Source organism: Hyla sarda, chromosome 10 (genome assembly GCF_029499605.1).
Source record: "Hyla sarda isolate aHylSar1 chromosome 10, aHylSar1.hap1, whole genome shotgun sequence".
In the NCBI taxonomy this organism is placed as follows: Eukaryota; Metazoa; Chordata; class Amphibia; order Anura; family Hylidae; genus Hyla; species Hyla sarda.
Window position 1 is genome coordinate 6,883,407 of NC_079198.1, and position 13,486 is coordinate 6,896,892.

The window sequence follows — 13,486 nt, forward strand, 5'->3', positions numbered from 1 at the left end:
ACTATTCTGCTGGTGAGGTCACTGTGTATATACATTACATTACTTATCCTGTACTGATCCTGAGTTATATCCTGTATTATACACCAGAGCTGTACTCACTATTCTGCTGGTGGGGTCACTGTGTACATATATTACATTACTTATCCTGTACTGATCCTGAGTTATATCCTGTATTATACCCCAGAGCTGTACTCACTATTCTGCTGGTGAGGTCACTGTGTACATACATTACATTACTTATCCTGTACTGATCCTGAGTTATATCCTGTCTTATACTCCAGAGCTGTACTCACTATTCTGCTGGTGAGATCACTGTGTACATACATTACATTACTTATCCTGTACTGATCCTGAGTTATATCCTGTCTTATACTCCGACGGGTTTCTCTCACCTTCTCGGTTTCAGTGCAGACTTGGATGGCGTTGGGAATCACTTTCGCCGTCTTCTCCTTCTTTATGCACCGGATGTCTTTTAGTTGAATTGTGATCTGATCAATGGCAGAAAATAAAACCCCATGAATCTCCTGCGACCGGCATCTAAATAGTTAATAAAGCAGCCGGTGATACAGAGAAGCTGCGCAAATAGAATTGCTCCCTGGATAAGGTGTATTTTTTTATAGAAGTCATTTACAAATTCTGTTTAAAGGGGTACTGCGGTGGAACACTTTTCTTTTTTTTTTAAACAAGTTAAACAGATTTGTAAATCACTTCTATAAAAAAAATCGTAATCCTTCCAGTACTTATTAGTGGCAGTATATTACAGAGGAAATTCTTTTCTTTTTGGATTTCTTTTCTGTCATGACCACAGTGCTCTCTGCTGACACTTCTGTCCATAGCAGGAGAGGTTTGCTATAAGGATTTTCTCCTGCTCTGGACAGTTCCTAAAATGAACAGAGGTGTCAGCAGAGAGCACTGTGGTCGTGACAGAAAAGAAATTCAAAAAGAAAAGAATTTCCTCTGTAGTATACAGCCGCTAATAAGTATGTACTGGAAGAATTAAGATTTTTAATAGAAGTAATTTACAAATTAGTTTAACTTTCTGGCATCAGTTGATTTAAAGAACTCAATTTGCCAACCATGCATTAATCTACTTCTACCACCAGGGGGAGCTCTGCCACATATATGTTTTATACACTTGAAATGGGAAAAAAATCGTATACGTTAACGGATTCTGTATATCATTGCTGCTGCGCGCCATACGGCAGAATCCATTTTTCCTTGGCTATGTGCTGCATACATAATACCATACTTGACTACGTTTTTTTTTATTTTATTTTTTGCGTACATTATAGCATAGTTAACTATTCGTTTTTGGCGCACACAATAGCGTAAGTGACTACTTTTTTGGGGGACATACACAATGGCGTCGTTGACTTTGCTTCTTTTTGGCATACGCAATAGCAAAGTCGACTACTATTTTAATTTATTTTTTTGCCACAAAAATATGTGAACCCACCCCCTTGGGGTCCGTTCGCACTGTGGAATTTGCGTGATCTCAATAGGATTCTGCTGTTCGGTGCAGGCTACAAAAGTTTCGTAACCGCGGCAGAACTTCCGACGCAGAATTAGATTCTGCCAGAAGATCGAACAGAGAAGTTCCGACAACGTGCCGTAGTTACGGGACCGCGCTCGTGCGGCCATTACGCGCCAATTCCCGAGGAGACTGCTGTAAGCGGAATTTTTATTATGACCATTTGCCAAGCATGCATTACTCTACTTCTGCCACTAGGGGAGCTCTTCTCCCAGATTCTATGGGGATTCTCCCTTTGTCCCTATAGATTTCTGGTGACGCTTTCTCTAGGATACGTAGACGCTTCCGCCATCTATAAATAAAATTTCGCCCCTCCCTGAAGCCGTGGGCTCGGAATACTAATCAGACCCCCCCCCCCCCAGTGTTAGGAGGCGACACATGGCGTTTCTTATGTAAATTCTCACTGGGGTGTTAAACACTTGCGACAAAGGAGTCAAAACTCTCATTTGCGTCACTCACGGTGGTTTCCCAGCGGAATATGTTGCTATGGAAACAGATCCAGTTCTCCGATAAGTAGAGTCGTCCCTGAAGGAGGATGTCTTTCTGCAGCGCACAGGAGTAATCTGAGGGGGGGGGGGGAGAAATGGGGGGGGGACGGTGAAATATTACGGGATATTCGCAACATCAACGGAAACGAATGGCGAATGCAAAAATCTCACTCACCCACGATGAGTCTCTCCGAATCCGGCAATTTCTTAAAGATCTTGCGGAAATCTTCGTTACGTTGTTTATAATTGGGGCTCAACATCTGAAAGACACAGCCCCGGGGGGTGAGAAGCGGCCAAAAGTATGTGAACCCCCTGATGGGGGGGTAAAGCGACTAAACAGTGTGACCCTACAATGACTCCACTCAATTAGGATCACTGGCGTGCAAACTATGGCTCTTCCGCTATTGCAAAACTACAACTCCCATCATGCCCTGACAGCCTTCGGCTGTCAGGGTACGATGGGAGTTGAAGTTTTGCAACAGCTGGAGGGCCCCAGGTTGGAGGGAATCACTGCCCTGGGACTATTCACTCCAACCTGATGAAGAATACTAAACGTGAAAATAGTCAGCACTGCATATAAACTAACAATTGAATAAACAAACAATTGAATAAAGATAAAAATAAAGTAAACAAATAATTAAGTTAAATTAACGAAAAACAAATGAATAAATAATAAAACAAATAATTAAGTTCAATGAATGAATACATAAACAAATGAACAAATAATAGAATATATAATAAAATAAACAAAAATTTAATAAAATAGTTAAATGACTAAATACTTAAATGAAAGAACAATTAAATACATAAATAAACCGATAAATAAAATAGTTAAAACCATAAATGAATAGTTAAATAAAAAAAAATATATATCTATTTTTTATTTATTCATTTGTTCGTAAATATATCTTTTTTTATTTAACTACGGTATTCATTTATGGTTTTAACTATTTAATTTTATTTAGCATAAACAATATATTTATTTTTAATAGTATATAAATATTATTTTATTTACTTACGGTATCTATTTATTATTTATTCATTTGTTGGTAAATATATATAAGTAAATAAAAAAATATAGATATACTATTAAAAATAAATATATTGTTTATGCTAAATAAATAGTTAAAACTAGAGATGAGCGAACTTACAGTAAATTCGATTCGTCACGAACTTCTCGGCTCGGCGGTTGCTGACTTTTCCTGCATAAATTAGTTCAGCTTTCCGGTGTTCCTGTGGGCTGGAAAAGGTGGATACAGTCCTAGGAGACTCTTTCCTAGGACTGAATCCACCTTTTCCAGCCCACCGAAGCACCGGAAAGCTGAACTAATTTCTGCAGGAAAAGTCATCAACTGCCGAGCCGACAAGTTCGTGACGAATCGAATTTACTGTAAATTCGCTCATCTCTAGTTAAAACCATAAATTAGTTAAATAAAATAAAAAGATATATATATATTTACAAACAAATGAATAAATAATAAATAGATAAGTAAATAAAAAAAATATATATATACACTATTAAAAATAAATATATTGTTTATGCTAAATAAAATTGAATAAATAAACAAGAATTAAATAAAAAATATTAATAAATAAGTAAATAAAAAAATAAATGAATGAATACATCAATAAAAAATTATTAAAACAATAAAATAGTTAAAATGAATAAATGAAAAATTTATAAATTAAATAAATGAATAAATTAAAATAATAAACGAACAAATGAATAAAAAATAAAGTAAATATACTATTAAAAAGAAATATATTATTTATACTAAATAAAGTTAAATAAATTAAATTAATAAATAATAAGCAAAGAAGATATATATATATGTAAATAAATAAAATAAATAGTGTGTGAAAGAGTTTCAATGGACGAATGCCGATTTGCACTACCAATATCAGCCTGCAGGGGGCAAAACACATAGTAGATGAGCGTGTGTAAGACGGGGGGGGGGGGGGGGGGGAGGTCAGTGCATATGACTATGTGTGTGAACAGGTGTCTATACAGGATATGTACAGATACTTACACTGTAGAAGCTCTGGATCTTCTGGAAGAAAACAGAAAACATGCAGTCACTAGAGGGCACAGAACATTACACCGTCATATAGACAAGGGCTTCACCAAGATGGCGGCAGAGGAGTCCAGAGCGTTCACCAACGCAGCAACATCCAAGATCTGCTGTGGAAATAAGTAGCGCCCAGAGGACATAGGCGGGACCATAGCATAGTAGTTGTATGCTACTACTATGCCATTATTCATCAGATAGGGGGCGCTATTATTTATCTGATACGTGGTGCTATTATTTACCTGATATAGCGCACTGTTATCCAGGAGATATTGAGAATTATTATTCCTCTGATATATGGCACTATTATTTATTAAATATATGGTGCTATTATTTATCAAATATAGGGCACTGTTATTCATCCAACATATGGCGCTATTATTTAGCTGATATTCTGCTGCAATAGGGCGCTATTTATTAGCTGATATTGTGCGATATTATTCATCTACTATAGGACGCTATTATCTGATATTGGATGCATGTGATACAGGGTGTTAGGTTTAAGGTGATATAGGGCGATATTTTTTATCCGATTTCTGGCTCTATTATTAATCTACAATTGGACACTATTTTTCCGATGATATAGGACGTTAGTATTTAGCAGATATAGGGCGCTATTATTTATCTACTAAAGGATTCTATTATCAGACGGATATAGGGCGCTATTATTTATCTACTAAAGGATTCTATTATCAGACGGATATAGGGCGCTATTATTTATCAGATATATGGCACTTTTCCTCTACTATAGGGCGCTATTATTTATCTACTATATATCTGATGCTATTACCCATCTGCTATAGGACGCTATCATTCAGATGACATAGGGCGCTATTATTTATCTACTATAAAATGCTACTATTCACTGATAAAGGGCATTATTATATTTCTGTTGCTATTATTCATCTACTATAGGACGCTAGCATTCAGATGATACAGGGCGCTATTATTTATCTGAAATATGGCACCATTATTAATCTACTATAGGACGCTATCATTCAGATGACATAGGACGCTATTATATATGTACTATAGGACGCCATCGTTCAGCTGATACAGAGCGCTATTATTTATCTGATATATGGTACCATTATTAATCTACTATAAAATGCTATTATTCACTAACAGGGCATTATATATCTGATATCTGGCCCTATTATTTATGTACTATAGGACGCCATTGTTCAGCTGATACAGAGCGCTATTATTTATCTGAGATATGGCACCATTATTTATCTACTATAGGACACTATCATTCAGATGACATAGGACGCTATTATTTATCTACTATAAAATGCTATTATTGACTTATACAGGGCATTAATATATATCTGATACTATTATGCATCTACTAGAGGACACTATCAGTTAGATAATGATAATTCACTGATATAGGGCATTATATATCTGATATCTGGCGCTATCATTCATGCACATATACAGGGCGCTATTATTTATCTGATAATTGGCGCTATTATTTATCTACTATAAAATGCTATTCATTGATATAGGGCATTAATATATACTGTATCTGATGCTATTATTTATCTACTATAGGACGCCATCATTCAGGTGATACAGAGCGCTATTATTTATCTGATATTTGGCACTATTATTTATCTGATATATGGCACCATTATTTATCTACTATAGATGACAATGCGGATTATCCTTCTGCGGATCAGTTGCCCACGGCCCATCTGCACCAGCAAACCAGACTTAGTCACTGTAGCACAATACGTGCAAATGTAACAAGTGTGAACATGGGTGACACGTGTATCTACCGCATACAATACCGCAACATTGTAACTTGTTTCTATTGATATTATTACATTGTTATATTATCTTTCTATTTGGGCTGGAGAGAGGCTGATTGTAGTGTTTCCCAACCAGAGTGCCTCCAGCTGTTGCAAAACTACAACTCCCAGCATGCCCGCATGCTGGGAGTTGTAGTTTTGCAACAGCTGGAGGCACCTTAGTTGGGAAACACTGCAGTAATACATTCATGGGCTGTCTGTGCATGCTGGGAGTTGTAGTTTTGCAACAGCTGGAGGCACCTTAGTTGGGAAACACTGCAGTAATACATTCATGGGCTGTCTGTGCATGCTGGGAGTTGTAGTTTTGCAACAGCTGGGGGCACACTGGCAGTGCATTAAGACAGTTTTCCCCTTGCTGCTCCATATAGAGCTGTTGCAAAACTAAAAATTGAGCAGAAGGCTGTCCAGGCATGCTGGGAGTTGTAGTTTTGCAACAGCTGGAGGCACGCTGGCTGGGAAACACTGCATTATGACAGTGCTCACCTTGCTGTTCCATATAGAGGGGCGCCCGCTGAGCTGTGGGGGGAGCGGAGTCCCCGGCTGGGAGGTAGGCAGCTGGGCATTGCTCTGGAGGGTGGTGGGCACTGCTCCTGGAGGTGGCGATGTGGGGGTCTGTGCACCGGGGGTCCTCTCGAACGAGTTCTCCAATCCTTTTTCCACCATGTTCTCCGCTTCGTTGCTGGTCAGGCGTTTCCGCGTAGCGGGGGAGTTGCTGGGCGTGCTGCGTGGGGTGATGCTGCCAGAGCTGGTGAAAAGACAAAAGGGTTATTGGAAAGGGGCATTAATGTGACATGACTGTCCCCGCTTCACCTTTACCCCCGTCCTCTGGGGGCAGCATCGAGCCCAGCTGAGAAGGGCAGGAGCCTGGTGATGTCTGCTCAGGGGGCACAGACAGAAGAGACACAATCCCGGACCCCCAGGTCTCCTCCACTTATATATGTCAGGGGTCTATTTGCTCGGACAATTTACAGCTCAGCTCTAAGTGGATGATGGGAGTTTATTTCCTTGTTGTGGGAGTCACCGCAGTGAGATTAACGCAATTTACATCAAGTGCGAGGTGGGGGAGGGGCAGACAGGGGTCTTCATGTCACAATACAGCAAGTCTGTAAGATTGACTGTCACCTCACCCTGGGGTGTAGCCATAAGGGGCCCATGGATACCAGACACATTTAGGCTCTGCTGTCTGAGGGGGCACTACACGAGGAGACCTGAAGTGCATCCATCCTCATCTCTGGTGTAGACTACATCACCTATACTGACGGGCAGCCATTACCTTTACAGCACATTCTTCCTTTAGAGGCGCAATTCCCTCACCACCCATGTGGAGGCGTATTCTGCCTTTCCTCATCCCCGTAGAAACTTCTCCATCAGGTTGCAGCTCATTCTACCCCCTCTCCCCATATTGCGTTACATCCAGCTTTCCTTTTCCCTCCATATTGCATTACACTCTACCCCCTTTATTCCATGTTGCAGTACACTCTACCCCCTTTATTCCATGTTGCAGTACACTCTACCCCCTTTATTCCATGTTGCAGTACACTCTACCCCCTTTATTCCATGTTGCAGTACACTCTACCCCCTTTATTCCATGTTGCAGTACACTCTACCCCCTTTATTCCATGTTGCAGTACACTCTACCCCCTTTATTCCATGTTGCAGTACACTCTACCCCCTTTATTCCATGTTGCAGTACACTCTACCCCCTTTATTCCATGTTGCAGTACACTCTACCCCCTTTATTCCATGTTGCAGTACACTCTACCCCCTTTATTCCATGTTGCAGTACACTCTACCCCCTTTATTCCATGTTGCAGTACACTCTACCCCCTTTATTCCATGTTGCGGTACACTCTACCCCCTTTATTCCATGTTGCGGTACACTCTACCCCCTTTATTCCATGTTGCGGTACACTCTACCCCCTTTATTCCATGTTGCAGTACACTCTACCCCCTTTATTCCATGTTTCGGTACACTCTAACCCCTTTATTCCATGTTGCAGTACACTCTACCCCCTTTATTCCCTGTTGCGGTACACTCTACCCCCTTTATTCCATGTTGCAGTACACTCTACCCCCTTTATTCCATGTTGCAGTACACTCTACCCCCTTTATTCCATGTTGCAGTACACTCTACCCCCTTTATTCCATGTTGCAGTACACTCTACCCCCTTTATTCCATGTTGCAGTACACTCTACCCCCTTTATTCCATGTTGCAGTACACTCTACCCCCTTTATTCCATGTTGCAGTACACTCTACCCCCTTTATTCCATGTTGCAGTACACTCTACCCCCTTTATTCCATGTTGCGGTACACTCTACCCCCTTTATTCCATGTTGCGGTACACTCTACCCCCTTTATTCCATGTTGCAGTACACTCTACCCCCTTTATTCCATGTTGCAGTACACTCTACCCCCTTTAATTCATATTGCAATACACTCTACCCCCTTTATTCTATGTTGCAGTACACTATACCCCCTTTAATTCATATTGCAGTACACTCTACCCCCTTTATTCCATGTTGCAGTACACTTTACCCCCTTTAATTCATATTGCAGTACACTCTACCCCCTTTATTCCATGTTGCAGTACACTCTACCCCCTTTATTCCATGTTGTGGTACACTCTACCCCCTTTATTCCATGTTGCGGTACACTCTACCCCCTTTATTCCATGTTGCAGTACACTCTACCCCCTTTATTCCATGTTGCAGTACACTCTACCCCCTTTATTCCATGTTGCAGTACACTCTACCCCCTTTATTCCATGTTGCAGTACACTCTACCCCCTTTAATTCATATTGCAGTACACTCTACCCCCTTTATTCCATGTTGCAGTACACTCTACCCCCTTTAATTCATATTGCAGTACACTCTACCCCCTTTAATTCATGTTGCAGTACACTCTACCCCCTTTATTCCATGTTGCGGTACACTCTACCCCCTTTATTCCATGTTGCAGTACACTCTACCCCCTTTATTCAATGTTGCAGTACACTCTACCCCCTTTATTCCATGTTGCAGTACACTCTACCCCCTTTATTCCATGTTGCAGTACACTCTACCCCCTTTATTCCATGTTGCAGTACACTCTACCCCCTTTATTCCATGTTGCAGTACACTCTACCCCCTTTATTCCATGTTGCAGTACACTCTACCCCCTTTATTCCATGTTGCGGTACACTCTACCCCCCTTTATTCCATGTTGCGGTACACTCTGCCCCCTTTATTCCATGTTGCGGTACACTCTGCCCCCTTTATTCCATGTTGCGGCACACTCTACCCCCTTTATTCCATGTTGCGGCACACTCTACCCCCTTTATTCCATGTTGCGGCACACTCTACCCCCTTTATTCCATGTTGCATTACACTCTACCCCCTTTATTCCATGTTGCAGTACACTCTACCCCCCTTTATTCCATGTTGCATTACACTCTACCCCCTTTATTCCATGTTGCGGTACACTCTACCCCCTTTATTCCATGTTGCGGTACACTCTACCCCCTTTATTCCATGTTGCAGTACACTCTACCCCCTTTATTCCATGTTGCAGTACACTCTACCCCCTTTAATTCATATTGCAATACACTCTACCCCCTTTATTCTATGTTGCAGTACACTATACCCCCTTTAATTCATATTGCAGTACACTCTACCCCCTTTATTCCATGTTGCAGTACACTTTACCCCCTTTAATTCATATTGCAGTACACTCTACCCCCTTTATTCCATGTTGCAGTACACTCTACCCCCTTTATTCCATGTTGTGGTACACTCTACCCCCTTTATTCCATGTTGCGGTACACTCTACCCCCTTTATTCCATGTTGCAGTACACTCTACCCCCTTTATTCCATGTTGCATTACACTCTACCCCCTTTATTCCATGTTGCAGTACACTCTACCCCCTTTATTCCATGTTGCATTACACTCTACCCCCTTTATTCCATGTTGCGGTACACTCTACCCCCTTTATTCCATGTTGCAGTACACTCTACCCCCTTTATTCCATGTTGTGGTACACTCTACCCCCTTTATTCCATGTTGCAGTACACTCTACCCCCTTTATTCCATGTTGCAGTACACTCTACCCCCTTTATTCCATGTTGCAGTACACTCTACCCCCTTTATTCCATGTTGCGGTACACTCTGCCCCCTTTATTCCATGTTGCAGTACACTCTACCCCTTTATTCCATGTTGCAGTACACTCTACCCCCTTTATTCCATGTTGCAGTACACTCTACCCCCTTTATTCCATGTTGCAGTACACTCTACCCCCTTTATTCCATGTTGCAGTACACTCTACCCCCTTTATTCCATGTTGCAGTACACTCTACCCCCTTTATTCCATGTTGCAGTACACTCTAACCCCTTTAATTCATATTGCAGTACACTCTACCCCCTTTATTCCATGTTGCAGTACACTCTACCCCCTTTATTCCATGTTGCAGTACACTCTAACCCCTTTATTCCATGTTGCAGTACACTCTACCCCCTTTATTCTATGTTGCAGTACACTCTACCCCCTTTATTTCATTTTGCAGTACACTCTACCCCCTTTAATTCATATTGAAGTACACTCTACCCCTTTATTTCCTTTTGCAGTACACTCTCTCCCTTTTGCCCCCTTTTGCCCCATGTTTCAGCGCACACTATCCCCAGGGGCATAACTTGTTGCTTCTGGACCCCGATGCAAAATGTGTAACAGGGTCCCATGTCTACCATATGTGTCTACATTACTGGTCTTCTTATGGGGCAGAGGTGACTTGGGGCTCTGATGCAACTGCTACCTCTGCGCCCCCTATATCTACGACCCTTCTAGACCTTCGCACCATGTTGCAGTATACTCTACCCCCCATTGCCTCATTTTTCAGCACACTCTACCCCCCCCCCCCCCCCCCTCTACGCCCCACGTTGCAGCACATCTCGCCCTCCTCACCACAGTTCGCACTGACACCATGGGATCACAGTGATAAACAATGGCGCTAACTCTGCTCATACACAGCATCGTTGATCTCCAGTCTACAGATCTATAAAAAGCTTTGGAGGTTTTTAGCGCCTTCTCTCCGCCGAGCTGTGTACACAGACACCCCAGGTACAATGGCCGCCTGTTTACAGCCCGTCATGCCAACTTCAAAAAACAATCGGCACATTAAAGCTCGGTGAAGTGCCAACAAGCGGCCCTGCTAGCGGGGAATGTTGTGTTTATAACAAAAGGACTGTCATAGGGAGAAGAGAAGGAAGGAAACGCGGCCAACACTGCACAACAAGCAGGAACACTTCATCCTCTGCTCCGAGGCTACAGACTTAAAGGGGCATTCCAGTAAAAATATATATATATATTTTTTCATATCAACTGGCTCTAGAAAGTTAAACAGATTTGTAAATGACTTCTATTAAAAAATCTTAATCCTTCCAGTACCTATCAGCTGCTGAAGTTGTGTTGTTCTTTTCTGTCTGACCACAGTGCTCTATGCTGACACCTCTGTCCATGTCAGGAAATGTCCAGAGCAGGAGAGGTTTGCTATGGGGATTTGCTTCTACTCTGTGCAGTTCCTGAGACAGACAGAGGTGTCAGCAGAGAGCACTGTAGTCAGACAGAAAAGAAAAACTCAACTTCAGCAGCTGATAAGTACTGGAAAGATTAACATTTTTTTTTAATAAAAGTAATTTACAAATCTGTTTAACTTTCTGGAGCCAGTTGATATGAAAAAAAAAAAAGGATTTTTTGATGGAATACCCCTTTAAAGAAGCACTCCAGCTAAATATACTCTCTGATACCAGGGGGTATCATTAGGCAGGGAGGGGTCCAAGCTCATAAAATCTACAGATAATATGACCAAACAAGTCTCCAAGCCATATTAGGGTGGAGTTCCTCTTTAAGAGCCGAACCATTCATAGTCCCGGCCATGTAAAATCCTGATCTTGTTACTTAACCCCGTATGAACAGTCACGAACACGATAAGCTGCTTAAAAATCCGGCTTAGACCGATAAATAGAAGCCGATATTTTTCTGTTTTTCGTGACCAGGTATTATAAACCCTCATGGGGAAACTCTGAGTTTACAGAGGGGTGCCCCCCCCCCTTTTTTTTTTTTTTTTTTTTGGACCTTCAGCCCTTGGCCAGAATGGACAGTGGCTACAAAGAGCATCTCTTGCTCTAGGGAAATGTTCCCCAACTAGAATAAATTCAGCTGTTGCAAAACTACAACTCCCAGCATGCCCGGACAGCCAAAGGCTGTCCGGGCTTGCTTGGAGTTGTAGTTTTGCAACTGCTAGAGGCACCCTGGTTGGGATAACGCTGCTCTTGAGGATCTGTCCGGCACACAGACAACCCATTGCGATGAATGGGAATTTTGTAATGCATCATGTCACCTGCGGTGGCGCTGCAGAGAGAGTGGACATATAAACCCAATATATAGAGTGCAGACCCTAACTACCAGTGCTGTACTGAAGAGCTACTACAATCCCCTGTAACCCGACAGAGGCTATTTCTAAGCAATATATATGTATGAGCGTAGACTATAACTACCAGTACTGTACTGAAGAGCTACTACAATCCCCTGTAACCATATGGAGGACAGAGGCTATTTCTAAGCAATATGTATGTATGAGCGTAGACCATAACTACCAGTACTGTACTGAAGAGCTACTACAATCCCCTGTAACCATACGGAGGACTGAGGCTATTTCTAAGCAATATGTATGTATGAGCGTAGACCATAACTACCAGTACTGTACTGAAGAGTTACTACAATCCCCTGTAACCATACGGAGGACAGAGGCTATTTCTAAGCAAGATATATATGAGCATAGACCATAACTACCAGTACTGTACTGAAGAGCTACTACAATCCCCTGTAACCATACGGAGGACAGAGGCTATTTCTAAGCAATATGTATGTATGAGCGTAGACCATAACTACCAGTACTGTACTGAAGAGTTACTACAATCCCCTGTAACCATACGGAGGACAGAGGCTATTTCTAAGCAATATGTATGTATGAGCGTAGACCATAACTACCAGTACTGTACTGAAGAGCTACTACAATCCCCTGTAACCATACGGAGGACAGAGGCTATTTCTAAGCAATATGTATGTATGAGCGTAGACCATAACTACCAGTACTGTACTGAAGAGCTACTACAATCCCCTGTAACCCGACAGAGGCTATTTCTAAGCAATATATATGTATGAGCGTAGACTATAACTACCAGTACTGTACTGAAGAGCTACTACAATCCCCTGTAACCATATGGAGGACAGAGGCTATTTCTAAGCAATATGTATGTATGAGCGTAGACCATAACTACCAGTACTGTACTGAAGAGCTACTACAATCCCCTGTAACCATACGGAGGACTGAGGCTATTTCTAAGCAATATGTATGTATGAGCGTAGACCATAACTACCAGTACTGTACTGAAGAGTTACTACAATCCCCTGTAACCATACGGAGGACAGAGGCTATTTCTAAGCAATATGTATGTATGAGCGTAGACCATAACTACCAGTACTGTACTGAAGAGCTACTACAATCCCCTGTAACCATACGGAGGACAGAGGATATTTCTAAGCAAT

At 41.6% G+C, this 13,486-nt stretch overlaps 1 protein-coding gene across 5 annotated transcripts in view; it reads right to left on the reverse strand.

Moving 5' to 3' along the window:
• GRAMD1A (GRAM domain containing 1A) overlaps positions 1-13,486 on the reverse strand; it is a 161,111-nt gene that overhangs the window by 35,676 nt on the left and 111,949 nt on the right. For 4 of the 5 annotated variants that reach the window (XM_056543434.1, XM_056543435.1, XM_056543437.1 and 1 more), the window contains 5 exons: positions 6,389-6,650; positions 4,050-4,070; positions 2,195-2,279; positions 1,991-2,094; positions 393-488 (listed from right to left, as the gene is read on the reverse strand). In XM_056543434.1, coding sequence (XP_056399409.1) covers positions 393-488; positions 1,991-2,094; positions 2,195-2,279; positions 4,050-4,070; positions 6,389-6,650 — 568 coding nt within the window. The remainder of the gene's footprint in view (positions 1-392; positions 489-1,990; positions 2,095-2,194; positions 2,280-4,049; positions 4,071-6,388; positions 6,651-13,486) is intronic. The other variant, XM_056543436.1, reaches the window with a different exon arrangement.